Raw genomic sequence first — 20,351 nt, 5'->3', positions numbered from 1 at the left:
GAAACTAGGCTCCAAAAAACCGAATACCTTGCCCGGAGATGCCCAGGCAGTGCCTAACAGAGCTGGGAGTCAAAGCCAGGTTTCTCTGACTCAGAGTCTGTGATCTTTCTCAGAACCGTGTTTGGGAATTCCACAAAGGGGTGGACTTTCATGGCAGATGCAGAGAGGAGAGTCCACTGCAAAGTGTGGCCAGCTCGGGGGCAGTCAGCAGCCCTGTGGGCGGAGGGCGTGGGGTGGGAGCCAGGAGTGATGGGGAAGGAGGCCACAGAGGGGCGGGGTGGGAAGCTTCTCCTGTCCCAGTAAAACGTTGCATCTGTCCTGTAGGCCAGAGGAGATAAACTGCTAGGCTTTGTTTGAACTGAATCATTTTTGTTCTGTTTTTAATTTCATCTACTTGCCAAGATTTAAAAATCAAGAGATTTCACAGAGAAACCCAGATTCCTGACTTCTCCTAGAAGATCACAATATCTGGCAACACCAGGCTTCCCCTTCCATGTGGCAGCATTTGTCTGCAGCTGGGTGGTAGTGTCTCCCTGAGGTGGGACATGTGCCTCCAATTTGCCACAGTCCCCACCATTCCCTATTACCTTCTGCCCCCTCCAGCTGGCTTCCCCTTATTTATATTACCCGCCTAGTCCTTGAGGTATGTGGGCTTTGGTCCTTGTTGTAGGTGATACAGAGCCCAAGCAGCGGCTAAGCAGGTATGAAAGCACTCGCGAGTTCGGTGATTGCTGAGTGAGCAGATGCTGAACTTGGGCAGCAAGCAAGGGTTGGGACCCTAATGTGTCTGGCTTCTGGCTCACTCACCCCCCTGAAGAAACTGGTCCCTTGTGCAGGCTTCAGTTTCCTTGTCTGTAAAATCGAGGACTTAGAACTGGTAACTTCTCAGGTCCTTCCAGTTCTCAACAATTTTATACCTGATAGCTGGTGTGGGTGCCTCAATGCCGTTGGCAGGCCAGGTTTGAATATGTGCTCCTCAAAATGAGCCCATTCTCACGTTTGCCTCTAAGCGACCCAGGCATTGTGTGGCTTGTGGCATGGTCCTCTCTACTTCTCTGTCACCCGCTAACTTCCTGGTCTCTTTTGTTTCAGACTCGGGAACAGTTACAAGCTGATCTGCTGAGGTGTCAGGCCAAAATAGAAGATTTGGAGAAGCTGTTGGTTGAGAAGGGACAGGTGAGCCGGGATGCTCGTGTGCTCTGGGAGTCTTCACGTTTTTGTCCCCATGGTCCTGCCCCTGGGGCTCGCCTGTGTGCTGAGGGGGATGGTCTACAGAGCCACACTGAGAGCTCCAGAGACACGGGAGGAAAAAACACTAGCAGAACCCCAGCGAGAATATGCTCCCCAGTGCGCCTGTTTGCTGAATTAAAAAAAAATGTTATGAAATTCTAACTTGGCTTTTTCTTTGTTTGCCAAATGCACAACAATAGGAGATAATTCCAAAGGCAAAGTGGTGACTAAAACCTTTTTTTACTTGACCCTGAAGAAGAGCTGCCATTGCCCATCAAGATTTAATTGTGAAAATCATCTGATGCCCATGACTAACTCTCAGTTATCACAGAGGCCACACTTAGGTCTCATAGCAACAGGGTTCCATGCTGTGATGGTGTCATAGAAAACTCTGGGGCCTTGTGTTTCTCAGATTAGAGTCACCTCCATGTCCCCATTCTCTGAATTTGATCAGGCAAGGACTGCTTGTTAGTAGGACACAGTAGAAAGGCAAAGCCTGGTCCTAGACCCGTCTCCTGGGATGGGGAGACTATGGAGAGGGCTCTGGGTGGAAATCCATCCTCTTGGGTGGCATGTGAAGATGACAGCAACAGGCCACGGGTCAGGGCAAGCTCGCTGTCTTCTCCATCGGAAAGGCTTTGTTGTGGTAACAGATCAGCAGACGTCTCGTGGGCTTAGCACAGTGAGGTTTATTTCCTGCCCACACTGCCTGTCCCTACTGCAGGCAGAGGCTGGTCCACTCCCTGTGGATTCTCAGGGACGTGTGATGGAGGCACCGCCATGCCATAACTGCTCTGTCTAGAACACGCCCTCTACTTGGCAGGGAGTGGAGAGGCCGAACCAGTCACGTGGCCCTGCCTGATGCGAGGGTGCTGAGGAGTGTGGGGGGCAGGCGGAGTGTCTGGTGCCTCTAGGGGGCCATCTGTGGGGACACCCCTGCCCACAGCCAGGTGGTGGGGCTGAGGAGCTCTGGCAGGGTGCACACATGCCCTAGGGCCTGGTGGGATGCTGTGAGTTGGGGGAGGTGGGTGTGAAGGGAGGGGGTAGCAAGATGTTTCAGGAGGCTTAACAGGGAGGAAGTCAGGAAGGCACCACAGAGCAGATGGCTCAGAACTGGTCTCAGTTGCCAGGATGAGGGCTCAAGGTTGTGGCTGAGCTTTAAATTAAGACAGACGGCCAGTAACCAGAACTTGTGCCTGATTCAAAGTGGTTGACTACAGCAACCTTGATAAAGGGACTGAGTGGGGACAGTGTGAGTACCCAGCTCTCAGGTATGGGTTCTGTGAATTGTGGTCCTGTGTTCTCCGTGGAGACAGGGTAGCGGTGCAGAGCCTGAGCACTGGAGCCAGCCTGCCTAGGTCCACATGCTGCCTCTGCCACTTACTTGTTGCATGACCTTGGATGCATTACATAATCTCTTTGTGCCTCAGCTTCCTTATCTTTAAAACGTTTGTTACTCAGCCTCCAATTTGCTTCAGTGAGTGTGAACATATTTCGTACTTTTCCTTAGGATTCCAAATGGGTTGAGAAGAGGCAGCTGCTCATCAGAACAAACTGATGAAGCTTAAAATGGGGCTAATAATAGCACTTAACACATTAAGGAAGGAGAAGTAGGGAGGCTCAGAAGTAGCCAGGGCAGAGGTCCAGGTGAGAGATGATAAGGCTTCTTCAAACTCCTGCCCTCCTTGCCATTGGCCTTGGTTTCCTCTTCCAGGCTGAGCTCACATATTGGTGACTTGTTTGATCACAGTCCATGACTAGCTTAGCTGTCTGCCTGAGGATGCTGGATCCTGTGTGTGTGGGCCTGCTCTGCCCTCAATGTCTTTTAAAGGAAGGGGCTGATTGGGGGCAAAACAAATGGCCATTCATTCAGCAAGCATTTGCCAGAGCCCTTGCCCTATGCCAGGCCCTGTGCTTGTTGCATGGGCTGACATATCAGTTAGCTATTGCTGTGTAACAAACACCCCCAAAACTTAGTTGTCCAAAACAACAAAAATTTTAGTTGCTCACAGTTCTGTGGGTTGGCAATTTGGACTGGGTTCAGCTGGGTGGTTGTTCTGCTGTTCTTACCTGTGGTCATTCTTGAGGCTGCAGTCATCTGGTAGAACAGCTGGGTCTAGATGGCCCAAAATGGCCTCACTCTCCAGTCCGAATGTTGGTGCCAGCCATTGGCCAGGTCTTTCATCCTCAAGGAGGCCAGCCTGGCTTCTTTACTTGGTGGTCTGGGGGCAGAAAAAAGGAGAAACCCCAGTACACAAGCACTTTCCAAGCCTCTGCTGACGTCACATTTGCTAATGTCCCAGTAGTCAAAGCATGTCACAGCCAAGCCCAGCTTCAAGATTGGAGAAATAGACCCCATTTCTTGATGGGAGGAGCTGCAGAGTCACATTGCAAAGGGGTGTGCACACAGAGATGGGAAGGACTGTTGCTGCACCTTCATAAACAGTCCACCACAGATGACAAAGTGAATGGAACACAGCTGTCTGCACAGGGACTCCCATCCTTGTGAGGCTTACACATGGGTTGACACAGTGATGATGCAGGGTGATATATGTTAGGTGGAAGGAGTCCCAGAAGGCAACCAGTGCCTTTTCTGGACATTCCATATAAGTAGAATCAGACCCTGGATTAGGCCTTAGCTTTTAATTGTCCCAGGATGCCAGGACTGGACTAGCCTGGCCAGGCCCCCTTAGCAGAGGACTTTGGTCCAGTCCCAGCTCTGTTGCAGAGCAGCTGAGAGTGGGAGGAAGAGGTTTAGCAAAGACTTCCTGGGCCTTTGTTTATTCATCTGTCCATTCCATATTTACTGAGCACCAGCTGTGTGCAGGCACCACGCGAGGCTCTGGGGATGCCGCTGTGAAAAGATAGATTTAGTGCTGTGTGCTCGCAGAACTTACATGTGTGACGGTGTGCTGATGTAACTGTGACAAGACTGGGGGGCATGGGGTCAGCCTTCAGGGTGCGTAGAGGGTCTGCCAGCGTGGACTCAGTCCCCATTGAGCTATGTCTCTGTAGATGGTACCTACAGAATGAATCTGTTGTGCTTTTGGGGAATATGGACAGATAGAAGGATGTTCTACAAACCTGCCATTTCTCTTTGGGGGTTTAAAGGTTATGAGGTCATATAGCTGCTGTCCTTTTCTATGATAATTTCTATGAAAATGTCATAGAAAGTGACTTTTCTCACCAGAAGTTTGTTACTCAGCTTCCTATTTGCTTCAATGAGTGTGAACATATTTAGTACTTTTCCTTAGGATTCCAAGTGGGTTGAGGAGAAGCAGCTGCTCATCAGAACAAATCAAGACTTGCTGGAAAAGGTACGTGATCTGCCCCCTTCGGAGAATCACAGAGTCCAGGATCAACCAGCACCGCAGAGGCCTGCTCAGACCCATGCATCTCACCCAGCGCCATCTGCGCCCTCTAGCAGTGAGGGGCCTCAGGGCTGGGGTGGCTCTCACGAGGAGAAACGTCCTCCTCACTTTGAGCCAGAGCCTGAGTCCTGGCCCATCCACTGGGGCAGTGCCCGCAGAGCTGGTTCCTCCCAGGCTCCCTGCACAAATGGTGAGGGCTGGCCCGTGCTGCCGACACTGGGCACCCAGGCCACCTCTGCCATTGCACTGGGGTTCCAGAGCCTTTTGGCACCTAAGGCACTGATCGATGTGCAGGCACCCAGGCCATCTTAGCCCAGGTTAGCCGATCCAGACTGGGAGCTGAGCCTCTGTCCTTCCCTCTCTGGTCATGGAACTTTTCAGAGCTCTCTCAGGGAGTTTGCTTAGGAAGTGGATCTAATGCTTTAGGAATAAGACCATAGCTTTTGTTTTTTTTCCTTACATGCAATTCAGTTCTATTAAAAGTAAATTATCTGAGTTACGCAACCATCACCATATGCAGTTTAAGAACATTTCTCCCCTCCTGACTATTTGCAGTCACTCCCCATCCCCCACCCCTCCAGCCCTTGGCAACCACCAGTCTACTTTGTGTCTCTATAGATTCGCCTTTTCTGGACATTCCGTGTGAGTGGACTCAGACCCTGGGTTAGGCCTTAGCTTTTAAGCATCCTTAGATGCCAGAACTGGACGAGCCTGGCCTTGCCCCCTTGGAAGGTGACTTTGGCCCAGTTCCCGCTCTACTGCTGACCAGCCGTGTGGCCGATTCACTGCTCTGCATTTCTCGTGACCATTTGTGACATTTGAGACAGGACCCCGCTGTTGTGCAGCTGGCCCTGTGCGTTAACAGAGTGTTAGCATCCCTGGTCTTGCTCACTAAATCCTGGGGGCCCCAGAAACTTCTACCCTTTCACCATTTCCAAATGTCCCGTGGGGGTGGACTCTCACCCCACCCCCGCAGAGAGCCCTCTTTGATCCTTCTTTTGATGGGGGAGGAGTGAGGACGTGGTGATCAGGAGAGCTCCAAAAGCCCTCACCCACACATGTCATCTTGGTGCCCCTCGCTGTCGCCAGGAGAGGCGCGCTGCTGCAACCCTCCTTGGGCAGAGACTGAGGCACAGAGCAGTTAAGTAACTTGTCCAGTGTCTCCCAGCCGGGTCTGGGATCCAGGCAGTCTCATTCCCAGACTGATCTGTGCTCTCAGGGTAACTGCTGCCATCAAGGCTTCCCATGAAAGCTTTGTGGGAAAGTAAGGGTGACCATGCCTCCTGCTGCAGTTTGCTGGGACTGTCTGCGTGGGCTGATTCTGGGGAGTCAGGTCGGAAAGACCCTGGACAGGCTTTGGGAGTGGAAGCACCAGTGTTGTATTCTTGCTTCCCCCACGCGTGACATCATGGGAGGGACTTAGTAGCTCTGTGCCTCTGTTTCCCCATCATTCATTTATTCAACAAATATATAAGAAGCCCCTGTTCCCCTGGGCCAGGCTCTGTCTTCATTCCCAGCCTCATCAGCAGGAGGCCTGCAGCACCTGCCTCCCACCCTTGCTGCCCACCCTGCCCTCTCCTGCCCCTTCCTCTGGTGACTGTTAGGACTGATTCCCACAGGCCACCGCTGAGGTAGGACCCGGCTCCCCACCAGTGAGAGACAGTGGCTCTCCCTCGTGCGCGTTAACTTAAGCTGTCTTTGCTCTAGATTTACAGACTAGAAATGGAAGAGAACCAGCTGAAGAACGAAATGCAAGATGCCAAGGATCAGAACGAGCTGTTAGAATTCAGAGTGCTAGAACTCGAAGTAAGAGACTCTATCTGTTGTAAACTCTCAAACGGAGCAGACATTCTCTTTGAACCCAAACTGAAATTCATGTAAAGCTCGCAGATGTTTTCAAGCATGTGTAAAGGGGACATGTTATAGTTTTTCTTTCTTTCTTTCTTTCTTTTTTAAATCTGTATGTTCAGAATGATTTCACTGCCTTAATATGTTCTGGAGAGAATGCTCACGGAAGTCTATGGACATGTACCAGAGCTAATATATTTATTGCCTACAGCTTGTTTTGCACTTAATAAAATAATTTGTTTTTGCAATATTTTGCCTTTTTTATTTGTGTTTCATTTCCATAACTACTTCTTTCCTGCATGCATAGTCACCAGGCACGCATTCTGCAAACCCGGACAGAAGCACTGTTGCAATTAATAACACACCTTTTTAAGTGATCTTGCATGCCGCGAGTCTCACCTTATGAAATAGCAGAGTCTGACCTGGCCAGCACTTGAGTCTATAATGTGTTTAATGCCAGTTTGAGCCCATTTACTGTTTGCCAAGGTAAACACAAGGTAAGTAAAGACAGGTTAGAATGATGCATTTGCATAGGTGTTTAAGAAAGCTAGTTACATAGCTCAAACTCTTTTGTCCAGTAAATACAGACCCAGGCATTGCAGCAATATTGGACTAAAGAAATTGCTATTTGTAATGCAAACTGCAACTCAAAACTTCTGGAGGGAGATTGAATGCTGTTCATGTGCAGAAGTCATGTTCCTTCAGGAACTTGCCCAGTGTACGGCGTTGGCTTCAGTGGATAATATTGACAGGTTTCCAACCGAAAGCTGGCCTCGGGTGTGTTACTGTGTTGCCTTGCTCTCATGGGACTTCATAATCCTTTTTTTTTGTTTCCGTTTAAAAATCATTGACATTTTCAACATCCCTTTTGTGATGAGTTTCTAGAAGCACCTGTAGTGATGCAGCTCTGCTCTCTCAGCTGAGACCTTTGCATGTGTGACACTCTCAACTTGAGCACCTGCCCAGTGTTTGTGGCTTCTCTAATTTCATTTTCTCTTCCTGGCTTGAGTTAAAACTGTCTGCATCAAAACTTTCCATCCATACCTTGTGGTGTCGGCAGGGACCGTGGCCTGAGGGTTTCTCAGCACCAAGTGTCACTGTGTTACTCAGCTCTTGCTTGAGCATGACCTGAGTGTTTTTTCTTCATGTGACAGAAATTGGGAGTTATGTAAGGTTGTTGTCAATATTTCTGTGCTGTTAGAAAACCTCTTACAAGTCTTTGTTATGAGTCTTTCTCATGAGAATTCATATAAAGCACTGCTCAGTTTACTAGAATTTTAAGTGTCTCCAACATGCTTCAGAGCCATTAGAAACCAGTTTTCTGACTTCTGTTCATGTAAAAGATGAGCTTTTTGGGTCATCCTTTCTATAGAGACCTCATTTAAATAAGTATTGTTAGTAGAAAAGCATCTGTAAAAATGAACCATTACAAATTTTGTTCTTCTTGGCTAATAAAGGAATAAGGTTTTCTGTCTAGACTGTTGCAAACTTAGATTAGCCAGGTCAGGGCTTCGTGTAAATGAATTGAATTAATGGCCCTGCCCTTCCTCTCTCTCTCAACCCTACCCAAGAGCCTCTTCTTAAGACCTGCCATCTAAATTCCTGCTCATGTTGGTTATATTTCTTAGTTGAATTCTTAAAGAAGCCTGTTGATTCTATAGCTAGATTCTGCTAGAGTAGTCCAAAGCATGCTATTTTTTTCTTACTGTAACTTTGGTCAAGTTAAAGGAGTTTGATTTAGAGGTGTAATGTCAAAAGGTCTTCTCTGCCGACCCATCATGACTAATCTGTCTGTTACTAAAGGTTTAAACACATTTGAGACCAGAGTACTGTTCTGCCACTGCGCTTTATCCCTGTAAGTAATTAAGCAGGCTTCTCCTGTCCTTTCTTTAAAGCTTGTTGCTTTATGTATGATTAATAAGCACCTCTTCTGGGAAAATGCTTGCTTTTCCTCTCTTAGTAATTGAGATTTGGCTATACATCTAAGGCAGAGTTAGAGTGATCATTGGTTGTTAGTGCATCTCAAAAAAAAAAATTGTGAACAGAATTGGCAGATTATACTGAAAAGAGTGTGGAGCTGGGGTAGGGTCCTGGCCCTGCTGCTCATGAGAGCAGGACCTCGGACCCAGCGCCTCTGAGCCTCTGTCTCTCTGTCTGCAAAATGAATGCAGTGATGCCTGCCTCGTGGAGTTGTGCAAGGATTAAATGGGGTAATGATGTGCACAGAACAATACACCACAGTTGGTGGCTTTTGTTATCTATTGAAACTTAGTGCAGCTGATTTTATCAAATTTTGTAATTCTGTGACTCCATGGGTTTTGATCTTGGAACAGATAACACTTGTGATACCCTGTTAACCATTTCCTCCTAGCTGAATGGGCAAGAAGTAAACACGTTTCCAAAAGAGATCTGCTGCTGTGGAAAGGCGTGAACACATCGTGTTTCACGAACAAGGATATTGTGTGCTTTTTAGTAACACCTTTGACGGCTGGAATTCATTGGTTTTTGCTGAGTAACATGGGAAAATGGCAAGTGGTAAATAACCCAACCAAGTTCTGTTTTTAAACCGAATCTTTTCCCCAGGAGAGAGAGCGGAGGTCGCCAGCATTTAACCTCCAAATCACCACCTTCCCTGAGAACAACAGCAGCGCTCTCCAGCTGTTCTGTCACCAGGAAGGAGTTAAGGTAGCGTGCTTGGGGGGTGCCGCCTCTAAACCGATGGCCAAGGGCTCGCTTGAATGCCAGGCTCAGTTGTAAAGGGGGTTGTGTCCTTGTGCCAGGGATAGAATTGACTTTAAGGAGATACCCCTTGTCCCTCCCTCCACCCTGTGCTGAAAGTGATAGTCCATGTTTTAAAGCATCACCAAATGTTACTCTATTTTAATGCACATTGAAATAGCAGAGACTTGGGATGTAGCCTTGAGTGCAAGCCCCAGCTTGATCCCTGCCTAGCTCCAGCCCATAACTTTTCTGAGCCTCAGTCTCTGCGCTATGAAATCCAGATGGCAGTAGCTACACCATGAAGCCAGGGTGACAGTGACACTAGATAATGAACGCACATAAAGTGCTTGGCACAGTGCCTGGCATGCAGATAGTGCTTTGCAAATGGTGGCTGTGGTTGTTAGAATGGCCCAGTGTTTGCCATGAGCCTGGAGCCCAGCTAGGCCCTGTGGGCAGCGTCCTTCCGACCCACACGGTTCCATGGGCCTTTCTAGAAAGCAGCGTTTGTGCTGGTGCACAGCTCAGCAGGTAAGCTGCAGTCCCGCCTTCTCTCCCTCACTTCCCCGAGGAACCATGGACAGGAAAACTCGGCCCTGCTCTAGGCACTGAAAGAACAGAGTGTGGTGTCTTGTCAGAGTGAAGGTCGTGGTGCTAGAAATTGTGTGGATGGTCTTTACAGCTCACATAAAAGTGAACGTTGGAAATCTTTTCCAGGATGTGAATATTTCTGAACTTATGAAGAAATTAGATATCCTTGGCGATAACGGGGTAACTATGAGCGATCGGTTTCTGGTTTCGTGTTCTTGTTTTGATCTGGGTGTATTCTGTGTGACTTTCGTTTTGTTTTGTTTTTAATTTCTCTCTGGCGTGAGAGATCTAATAAGACAATGTAAGGCTTTTGTATGGCCGTGTTCCTGTGTGGGTGGCGGGGTCTGCATTTGTCAGAAGTGGGCCGTCCTTACAGCCTGAGAGTGACGAGGGGACTAAAAAGCATAAGATCTCATTACCCAGAAAGAAGGGGGATCACTCGTGAGGGCTGAAATCGGAAAGTGATGTTTTTGCCTTCCCAAAAGATTGGCTTGAACAAGGCCCTGATTCTCAGAGGCTAAGTGCCACTACGTGAGATGTCCCCAAGCAGAGGTACAGGAGCTCCGCTATGTGACGTCTGCCTTGACTTGCTGGCCCCCGGTAGGGAGCGGGGGCTGATCCTGGGGGGCAGCTCAGAGAGGAGCCATTCAAGTTGCTGGTGCTGACGCTCTGCACGTGGACCTGGGATCCAGTGTAAAATGCCTTTGCCCATTTTTGTGTTTTAGAATTTGAGAAATGAAGAACAGGTTGCAATAATCCAGGCTGGAACTGTGCTTGCCCTGTGTGAAAAGGTAGACCCGGCGGCATTTCTGTGCTCACGCCTTGTCCCACCTCTCAGCACCATACAAGACACTGTACATTGTGTGTGGCTTGGTTGGGGAGCATGCATCGGGTGGTGGGTGTCTGCATGTACACATGCATGCCTTCTCGTGTGCCCAGGGAAGTCACGTGACCATTGTAGAAAACTCAGAGACAGCAGAAGGAAGGAAAAACCGCACTGAGGAAACATCTGTGTCATTGCCATATTTCCTTCCAGATTTTTCCACATGCCCCCACCCCCCTTTTTTTTTGGCAGCTGCCTGGTCCAGGGATCAAACCCTGGACCTTGGTGTTATCAACACCATGGTCTAACCAACTGAGCTAACCATCCAGTCCCCTATTTTTTAAAACTTAATTGAAATCATACTTGATATCAAGTTTTTTATCCTGCTTTATTGGCTTCCCTCATGCCTTTTAAAGTGGTTCAAAGACATCTGTTTTAATGGCTCTGCGTCATTCCATCCTATGGCTATACCATGAGCTACTTAATCATCCCTCAGCTGCTAGATATCTGGCGTTCCCACTTTGTTCTCTTTACCATCATGCGGTAATAAACATCTTTACACATACATTTTATCTACATTTTTAAAAATGCACCCGTAGGATAGATTCTAGAAGTGGAATCATTGGGCCAAATGGTGAGAATGTTTGTAGAGGCTTTGGTGTTGTCAAAACGGTTTCCAGGAAATTGGCAGCAACCGCCCTTCTACCAACAGTGATGCCATGTTGTTGACTTCATGCCCAACCTGGCATGTTGCCACCGAGAACTCAGCCAATGTGATAGGTGGAAAACTATACGATGACCTATTTTTAATTTTCATTTATTTGGGTGCTAGTGATAATGAGTTTTTGACATGTATTATGTATTTTCTTCTCCTTCCTTATGCATTATAATTGCATTTCTTTGGAGGATTTTCCATTGGGTTTGTTTGTTCATTCATTCATTCACTCATTCATTTATTCATTCAGCAAGTACGTATCTGCTGTTATTGTTCTTCTTATTGACCTCTCTATTCACATATTAAAGATAACAACATTTTGGCCTATTTTTAAAAAATACATTCTTGATTTGTTTGCATTTTACGTGGGTTAAGTTTTAGATATATCCTTTTTATGTAGTTCATAGATCTTTTCCTTTCAAAGCACATGAGCAAAACATTAAAATGCTATTTTTGTGATGATGAGGTCTTAATGATCTTAATTGGGATTCCTTGCAGAATCTTTAAAAGGGTATTTAAAAAATATAGTTTTTTTCCCCCTGGGCATCTGTTCATTCCCCCGTTCTCCCAATCAAGGGCACTAAATGTTGGTGACAGACTTATGAAAAAGCCTTGCCCAAGGTCACACGGCTAGGAAGTGGTGACGCAGGATCGGAACAGCTTTCTCCTGTTCCCATCACGTCACCTGGCTGAGTTTGCTTCCTCAGGTGAGCAGTGGGATGATGATGATTCACACCAAGCTGCTGTGGGCTGAGCAGATGCAGGTAGTGACACCAGTGTTGGGCACACGGTACGCACTGAGTAAGCATCCCCTCCATCAGCAGAACACAGCATGGTGTCTAGCCTCCTGCAACGGTGCTCCATATAATGTCGTGTAAAGTGCTGATTAAAGGCTTGTGACAGTTTATGCAACATTCATTCCAACATTTACTGAGGAAGAGCCTGTAGGTGCCAAGTGCTGAGCACAGCCCCAGAGGATGTGGACACACTGCATCCTCCAGTCCCCGCCTCAGCATCAGAGAGGCATCCCCTGGCTGGGGTCTTGGCCCACCACTTGCCAACGCAGGGGTTTCAGCAGCTTAGTCACTAAATTTCTCTGAGCCATGAAACCAAGAGTCCTGGCGCCTTGCAGGGTTAGTGTCAGGGCTCACGACGCCACATATTTAAGCAGGGCCAAGCATTGCTACCTGGTTAAATTAAGCACTAGGTGCCATACTTGGTTCCTGGGGTGCTTGATCGATGCTGTGGCTGAGTTGAACGGGGAGCAGGAAACTGCTAATGATTCGGTGGCTGGCTTGTGGTGGGACTGGGCAGTGGGCGTTGGTGGGTTGCTGCCTCTCTAATCCCCAGAGCTTCCTTGAGGGTCAGGGAAACAGATTGCAGGAGGTTCACGGCCTTGCTGAGAGCAGCTCTCTGCAAGGTGCTAAGTTCTCCCACCTGAGCCGTTTCTGCTATCTCCTCCCCACACCTGACAAAGAACAGGTGTGCCAGGCCCCGCACACCCTCTCAGCATCTGTGCGAGGTCAGCATCTCCCTTAAAGCTGAGGACACAGGGCCTATCTGCTTTGCCCCTTGCCATCCCCTGCTCACGTTCACCAGCCCCGGGCCAGCTGCTGTCTGTCTGCTGCTGACCACCGGAACCTCGCCAAACTGGCCAGGCTGGTGCAGTGCTTTGCGCACTAAATGCCAGTGAGCTGTGCTGGCCGCCCTAGCTGGCCAGCTGCTCCCAAATCCGGCAAGAATGGGTGGGAGCAGGGGCCAGGCCTGGGGCTGAACATGGGCCCCGGACTCTGAGCCTGGTACAGAAGTGCCCAGCTCCCCAGCTGGGACAGTCCTTGGGAACTGGACTTAAGCCGGTCCTGTGTTTTCTCAGATCAGGTTCTGCCATTTGTCTGTGAATGAAGATCACGTACGTTAGGAGTTGCTGTATTTCTCTCCCTGCCTGGAGAGAAGGCTGGTGTGGAGAACGCTCCTCAAGATGGAAAGTGGGCCATTGGGCAGGGTGGGAACTGGTCAGCTGAGTGGGACCCCTGAGAACGCTGGCAGGAGCCCTAGGGTGACTCTCAGTCTACTTTGCCCAGGGCTGAGGGGTGTCCTGGGATGTGGGAATTTCAGTGCTAAACGAGGGACAGTTGTGGGCAAACAGGGACAAGCTGTTCACCCTGGAGCTGAGAGGTACTGCAGAAAGGCTCGCAGAGGGGATCGGGGCCCTGCACTGTCACTTGCCAGATGGGCTTGGCGATAGGCCTTGGTCCTTTCTCTACCAAATACCATTAGTTTAAAAAAAGGGTCATTCATTCAATAAAATTGTCATTCAATACTGGTATTTGAACAAGTTGAAGTCAACTTCAGTCTTCTTTGGAAGGCACAAAGCTGATTTCTTAGCGTGAGAGTGTAGTGCGACCCAAACCGTAAGGAATGTCACATGATCTCGCTGCAAGTGGCACTTACCGCGCTGTGCGCCTTCCTCCCCTCACACCGGGGAAGCCCTGCTCGGTCTGTAGGGCACAGGCAGACAAGCCGTCCCCATGGACAAGAGCAGGGGCCACGTCTTGCTGACCTCGGCACGTGGCACGTGCCCTCCAGAGATGCTTAAATGTAAGACGTGTGAGGGTGTGTGGGTCATCAGCAGCCACACCTCTTCTCCCTCAAGTTCAAAGCTGATCAAGAAGTAGACACAGGACTCAGAAAGATGGAAATATTTAAAAATCCACATTCTTGCTGGTAACAATGCATTGGAGAATGAGGCCTAGACCTGCAACCCCAGTAGAAACTTCTAATTGTTGGCCCCACGTCAAAGCCTTGGGGCCCTCCCCGAAGGGAGAGGAGGGAGACTGGCCTGCCAGCCTTTGGGGGACCCGGGCCTTGCACCTGAGGGACAACCCCAGGTGGGCCCCTGCCCTGCAGTGGGCCACCCCAAGGAGGATGCCCAGTTGCTCCGCAGCATCTCCTTGCTGGGCGGACTCACTTCCCTGCCCTGAGACCCCTCCCTCCTGGGGCTGGAGAAGAGCACGGATGCGGAGTTTCTCCCAGGAGTGAGTGAGGCTCAGTAAATATCTGGCCAGACCCTTTGATAATAAATTCGTCACCTCACCTGGGTCAGGATCCTCTTGGCCAGCTTTCTCTGTCCTTGTGCTCTGCTCCCAGTTGCTAGAAAGGACTTGTCAAATTTTCTCTATAAATGCACTGTGTGCACATATGCATGTGTGTATATATCTGTGTATACAAGTATATATACGAGGGTGCTTCACAAAGTTCATGGATTCATGCTTTTTAATTCTATTGTTCCATGAACTTTGTGAAGTACCCTCATGTGTGTATATATAATATATATTTAACCACAATAACAAAAAGCCTGACATTGTCCTACAGAAACTATTCTGAGCAGCTTGTTGTAATGATTCAAAACTGGAATTTTTTTCCTGTTTTGGTTTTATTCATTTTATGACTGCTTGCAATAGGATATGAAAAATGAAACATTTTTAATTCCTCATCGAAAATATGCTTACCTATGTCTGTGAAACTGCAATCCTCTCTTAGCAGTGTGTAAGGAAGTGCTCTGCTGGGTGCTGGCTGCTGCTAGCTCTGGAGCCCACGCTTGGAGCCAGGCTACCTGTGACATTAGTGGGGAGCCTCCGTGGAGCTAGCACACACCCACGCCAGGCCTCCCCACCCACACATCCTTCTTCATTCAGGAGTTTATTAGGCACCTGCTGTGTGCCAGCCCTCGTGCTTGGCAAGGAAATCCAGCAGAGTCAGATGTGGTCCCCACCTTCACCTTTTGGGGCTAGTGGGGGAGGGAACAGACAACAGCATCTGTCAGGTGAGCACTGTGACAGTCATCCGTGGACAGCTGACCTCATGGTCTCAGGAAGCAGGATGGGCTCCTGGAGGAGCTGAGGCTGGGGTTAGGGGAGGTAGGGATGCTCCAGGTAGAGTGAGCAGCACGTGCAAAGGCCCTGTGGTGAAGGCGGGCTTGACTTGGTTGAGGAGCTAAAGGCAGTTCTGGATGACTAGGGCCCAGGTTGTGAGCAGGTAGGGGACAGTGCTGAGTGATGGAGCTGTGATTGTCAAGCGGGGGCCCCCCTGCACCTGGCCAGGGCCTTGTCAGGAGCAAGGGGTCCTTGGAGGGCTCTGAGCAGAGCAGGGAAGTTCTGCGAGGGAGATGCGTGTCTGTGAGAGAATATGCTGGGGGCGGGTGGGTAGGAAGGGATGTGGGGTGTGTGTGGAGGGTCACATGTGAGCCTGGGAGCTGAGAGGGGGCCTGAGCTGGGGAGGGAGTGGGGTAGGGTGGGCGGGGGTTGAGAAACAGGAGGCGTAATAACTTCGTATAGCATACATTATACGAAGTTATACGACTGTGACAGTCATCCGTGGACAGCTGACCTCATGGTCTCAGGAAGCAGGATGGGCTCCTGGAGGAGCTGAGGCTGGGGTTAGGGGAGGTAGGGATGCTCCAGGTAGAGTGAGCAGCACGTGCAAAGGCCCTGTGGTGAAGGCGGGCTTGACTTGGTTGAGGAGCTAAAGGCAGTTCTGGATGACTAGGGCCCAGGTTGTGAGCAGGTAGGGGACAGTGCTGAGTGATGGAGCTGTGATTGTCAAGCGGGGGCCCCCCTGCACCTGGCCAGGGCCTTGTCAGGAGCAAGGGGTCCTTGGAGGGCTCTGAGCAGAGCAGGGAAGTTCTGCGAGGGAGATGCGTGTCTGTGAGAGAATATGCTGGGGGCGGGTGGGTAGGAAGGGATGTGGGGTGTGTGTGGAGGGTCACATGTGAGCCTGGGAGCTGAGAGGGGGCCTGAGCTGGGGAGGGAGTGGGGTAGGGTGGGGGTGGGTTGAGAAACAGGAGGGGGTGGAGCCAATATGTCAGAAGTGGAGGCAGGAGGGAGCCAGGGAGGATTTCCCACCAGAGGGCCCTGGGAGGCTGGGGCGTGGCTGGGGTGCCTCGAGGCAGGGGAGGAGGAGCAGGTGCAGGGTGGTGGCGTCAACCTAGTTGGAGGAGACATTTCCGAGTGAACAGAGAGGAGAGAGGAGAGTGTAAGGGAGGGTAGAACCCTGGGGGTAGGCCAAGGGCAAGGCCTGAGGGCGCCAAGATCATCGGTTGCAGCAGGGTATGGTGACTAGGGAGTCAGGAAGGGGGAGGGTCAGCAGGCAGGACCACAGGAGGGCAGACAGCAGGGTGATGCCCTGTCCGCATTAGCAATGAGGAGGCTGAAGGCACTCACTCCTGTGAGTTGTCAAACCCAGATGTCCCTCAGTGCCTGTGACAGCCTGTGATGAGGACTTCCTGCCCTCTCTTGAGGTGGACGCACTGCACGCATACACCTGCCTCAGGGCTCACCCCCCAGCCAGACCTCTCAACCCTTCCTTGCCCTTCAGGTGCATGCCCACAAGTTCATGGCTTGTGTGAGGTCCCCTGTGCTCTCAGTGCCTGCACCCCACACCCTGGCGCTCACCTGCTCCCGCGTGCACGGGAGTCCTCTTGTCAGTCTGCTTACCATGGGGCGCCTGGCTGCTCAAACTCACCATGCTGGAGCGATGAAGGCAGTGGCTTTGGAGTCCTGCAGGCTGAGTTCGAAATCCCATTCCTCACCCGTGTGACCTTGGGCAAGTTACCTAACTCAGCGTTCCTGTAGTTACCTGCAAAATGGAGGAAATTCTGCTTACCCCATGGGGTGGTCATGAGGGGGCCAGATAAGGGCACGTGCGTGACCCATTCAGTACAGAGTGACACATACTCATATACTCAGCTGCAAAGCTCCCACACACACGCCAGCAGCCCACACATCACTAGCCCTACGCTCCCATGCCATGTCTGTACCACTCACACCATCCGCCCCTGTGCATACTGCTGGGACAGGCACGTGCAGCCACATTCATCCACATGCACAGGCGTGTGTGATAGCCATGCACCCATCGATCCCCGAGCAAACGTCTGTTGCTGATGAAGCCACAACATGTGCACAGATGAGGACATTCCAAATCCCTGGGCACTGGGTCTCACATTGCCGCCCTCCTGTCCTGCTGTTTTCTAGTGGCTGAAGCAAATAGAGGGAACCGAGGCGGCCCTGACCCAGAAGATGCTGGACCTGGAGAAGGAAAAGGTAAAAGACTCGACTACCTGGGGAGGGTGAGTTTGAAAGAGTTCAGGTAATTGGCTTTTCAGGAAGGCTTTGCATGTATATTCAAATGTATTTATTTGCATGCATCTCTAAATTTTTTTGTACTTGTGGCTCTTCTGAATAATTATCATCCATTCTCTTACTCTTTCATTCAGTCATTAGTTCACTTAAATGTTTTCAGAGCCTCTGCGGTATCCTGGGCTCACAGGCCCGCAGGGTCATATGCTCATGAGGACATTAGGAGAGACACAGCTGTGACACAGAGGTGCATGGCCCAGTGGCTCTAAAGACACACAGATGGGGCTTGAGTCTTTGCTGACCATGACAGCTTGGGAAACTGGACCTTAGTTTTCTCAATAAACTGGGGATTCCAATCTGCACCTCGTGGGGTTGTGGTTGTGGGGAGGAGAGATGTTGGATGCATAATCAGTTTTGTGCAGTGTGTGGCACCCTACATACCTGATGGTGGTGGTGGTGACATATGCCAGGGGGCTGTTGGCATATGGGGGTTCAGGGGTGATTTTTTTCCAGCCTGGGGAGGTCAGAGAAGGCTTCCCAGAAGGCCTAGTGTTTGACTCCTCAAAGACCAATTCAGGTTTTCCCAGTAGAGGTGGGATGAGAAGGAGGAAGGTAGCAGGGGTCACATACGGCCTGGAGGCACGTGTCATCTGGGAAGAGCCCTGGGCTGGCACAGAAGGCCTTGGTTTCTGCCCAGCTCTGCCACTGTTGAACTGTGGCACCTAGGACAAGGCGCTGGTCCTCTCCGGCCCTCTATTTCCTCATCTATAGAGTGAAGCGGCTGCAATAGATGACCTCTAACCCTGAGACCCTCAAATCAGTAATGGAAAGGGATTTGTGTTCTGGAGAGATCACTCTTGTGGGGACTTGGGGAGTGACCCTGGAAGTGGAGGAGAGGTGTGTGGCAGTGAGACTAATCAGGAGGTGGGTGACGCAGTCCAGGCAGGAAGAAGAGCACATCTGAGAACTCCTGAGACCATCTTCAGGGGCCACCAGCAGGCATGTGGCAAGAGAAACCTAGAAGGACTCCTGTGATTTGGGCTTGGGAACCAGGTGCTAGGTGGCATCCCTTCATCGAAGCCAGGCACCCAAGAGGAAGGGAAACTGGAGGAAGTCTTGACCAAGGTCCCCTTGGGCAGCTGGGCGTGGCTGTTAAGGAAGCTGTGGGTCAGCGAGGCTCCTGCTGGGGGTTTCTGCAGGGGGCATGCAGGGAAGACCACCGAGTCCCTTCTCACCCAAGTGTCCTCAATCTGGGGAGACGTCCTTCTCTAGCAAAAGGTGGACAGGTTGGCTCTGAAGAGCCACACCGGTACCAACTCTTGCTCTGCCCCTGTCTCTGAAGGGCACCTCCCTCTCTTTCAGGACCTGTTCAGCAGGCAGAAGGGCTACCTGGAGGAGGAGCTGGACTACAGGAAGCAAGCCCTTGACCAGGCTTACCTGGTAGGACCAGAAGTGGGTTTGACACTTTGGCTTTTTAGACTCAACATTAGAGGCTGCTTTTTCCTTCGGGCCTGAAACTGCGTTTAGGGCGCTCGCCAGTGCCACGTGGGAGCAATACAAATGCCATCTCCACGTTGAGACTTGGAGAGCCGTGCAGATTGTCACTGTTCCCAAACCAATCATGACTTTCAAAACGACTCCAAGTCAGCTCGATGGTTTCTTTAGACAAACTTATTAAATTCAGAAATCATTTGAGATAAACGACAAGAAACTTTCTTATGTTTGCTTGTACTTAAATATTATTATATAAAATCCCAAAGCAAGTTTTCCCATAATAGAAAAAGTGAGTTGGGGCCAGATGATTATCAGAGTGAGTGATAGTTGTAAAGTCCTATGCGGCATTGTGTTCGGTCCACAGAACTGCTTCTGGCTTCCTGGCGCTTAGAGTAAGATAAGGTGGTGTCCAGGTGCACATGTCCTTACACTCAAAGCCGAGTGCTCCTGGCACTGAGGGGAATTCTCCCATGGGCTGGGCATGTTGAGTGAGATAATGGACATTTCAGGATGTCCCCACAGTAGAGAGAATTTGGAGTTCAATGCCACCCGCTGTGGGAAGAAGCTACTGTAGTATACAAAGTCTGGAGGCTGACAGGTTAGCAGCCTTATAATGTCAAGGTCATGGTTTCAGATCCCCATACTGGCCTGCTGCCAAAAAAAAAAAAAAAAAAAAAGTCTGGAGCAAATCTTTGCCCAGATCATTTGTAGTTAAAATCATTTTACAGAGGGGCCGGCCCGGTGGCGCACCGCGCTAGTGCGCCGCTTGGGAAGCGCGGAGGCGCTCCCGCCGAGGGTTCGGTTCCCACATACAGACCGGTTCCCGCTCACTGGCTGAGCGAGGTGCAGGGGCAACGCCGAGGGTTGTGATCCCGTTGTCGGTCCCGGTCCGGTACGGGGGCAACACTGAGGGTTGCGATCCGTTGCCGGAAACGGAAAAAGACAAAAAAAAAAAAAATCATTTTACAGAATGGGTTTGCCCCTAAGAAATGCAGAATCAATAAGAGAAAAACAACTTTTAGACCTAGTTGCCATGAGAGGCTCCAGGAAGATGGAGAGCAGGTAGCCTGCACGTGGCACGGATGGATGGGAGATTCTGGATGCGAAGGCTGGTCTGCCTCGCTGTGACCCTCGGCCTTTCCTATCAAGGCTCTGGGGCTTGAATCCTGTGGGACCCAGGGCAGGAGCCATAAAGACGTGGCATTTTCCTCTTAGTTCTTATTTCTGGGCACATGGTGTCACAACGGTGTTGAGGGCAATGACAAATGAAAACACTGTCTTCTGCCCTCTGGTCCATCTCCTGCCCTCTCTAATCTTTTTGGGTTTTCCTTGATTTCATCCAGTCATGTTTCTTTTGCAAATACCCTGAAGGACGTGCCGTCTCTGTCGTGTAGCACTGCCCTCCCTGGCATTTCCCATAAACTCCG

At 50.2% G+C, this 20,351-nt stretch overlaps 1 protein-coding gene across 1 annotated transcript in view; it reads left to right on the top strand.

Annotated features, from left to right (window-relative positions):
* Positions 1 to 20,351, top strand: part of JAKMIP1 (janus kinase and microtubule interacting protein 1) — a 78,737-nt gene that overhangs the window by 40,550 nt on the left and 17,836 nt on the right. Inside the window, exons 10-17 of the mRNA XM_008566326.1 lie at positions 1,093 to 1,176; positions 4,485 to 4,547; positions 6,309 to 6,407; positions 9,033 to 9,134; positions 9,885 to 9,938; positions 10,484 to 10,549; positions 17,326 to 17,394; positions 18,793 to 18,870. Of these exons, the coding sequence (XP_008564548.1) occupies positions 1,093 to 1,176; positions 4,485 to 4,547; positions 6,309 to 6,407; positions 9,033 to 9,134; positions 9,885 to 9,938; positions 10,484 to 10,549; positions 17,326 to 17,394; positions 18,793 to 18,870 (615 nt within the window). The remainder of the gene's footprint in view (positions 1 to 1,092; positions 1,177 to 4,484; positions 4,548 to 6,308; positions 6,408 to 9,032; positions 9,135 to 9,884; positions 9,939 to 10,483; positions 10,550 to 17,325; positions 17,395 to 18,792; positions 18,871 to 20,351) is intronic.

Source organism: Galeopterus variegatus, unplaced genomic scaffold (genome assembly GCF_000696425.1).
Source record: "Galeopterus variegatus unplaced genomic scaffold, G_variegatus-3.0.2 Scaffold234, whole genome shotgun sequence".
NCBI classification, from domain to species: domain Eukaryota; kingdom Metazoa; phylum Chordata; class Mammalia; order Dermoptera; family Cynocephalidae; genus Galeopterus; species Galeopterus variegatus.
Note: the sequence above shows the minus strand (reverse complement) of the source record. Positions and strands in the feature narration are given on the sequence as shown.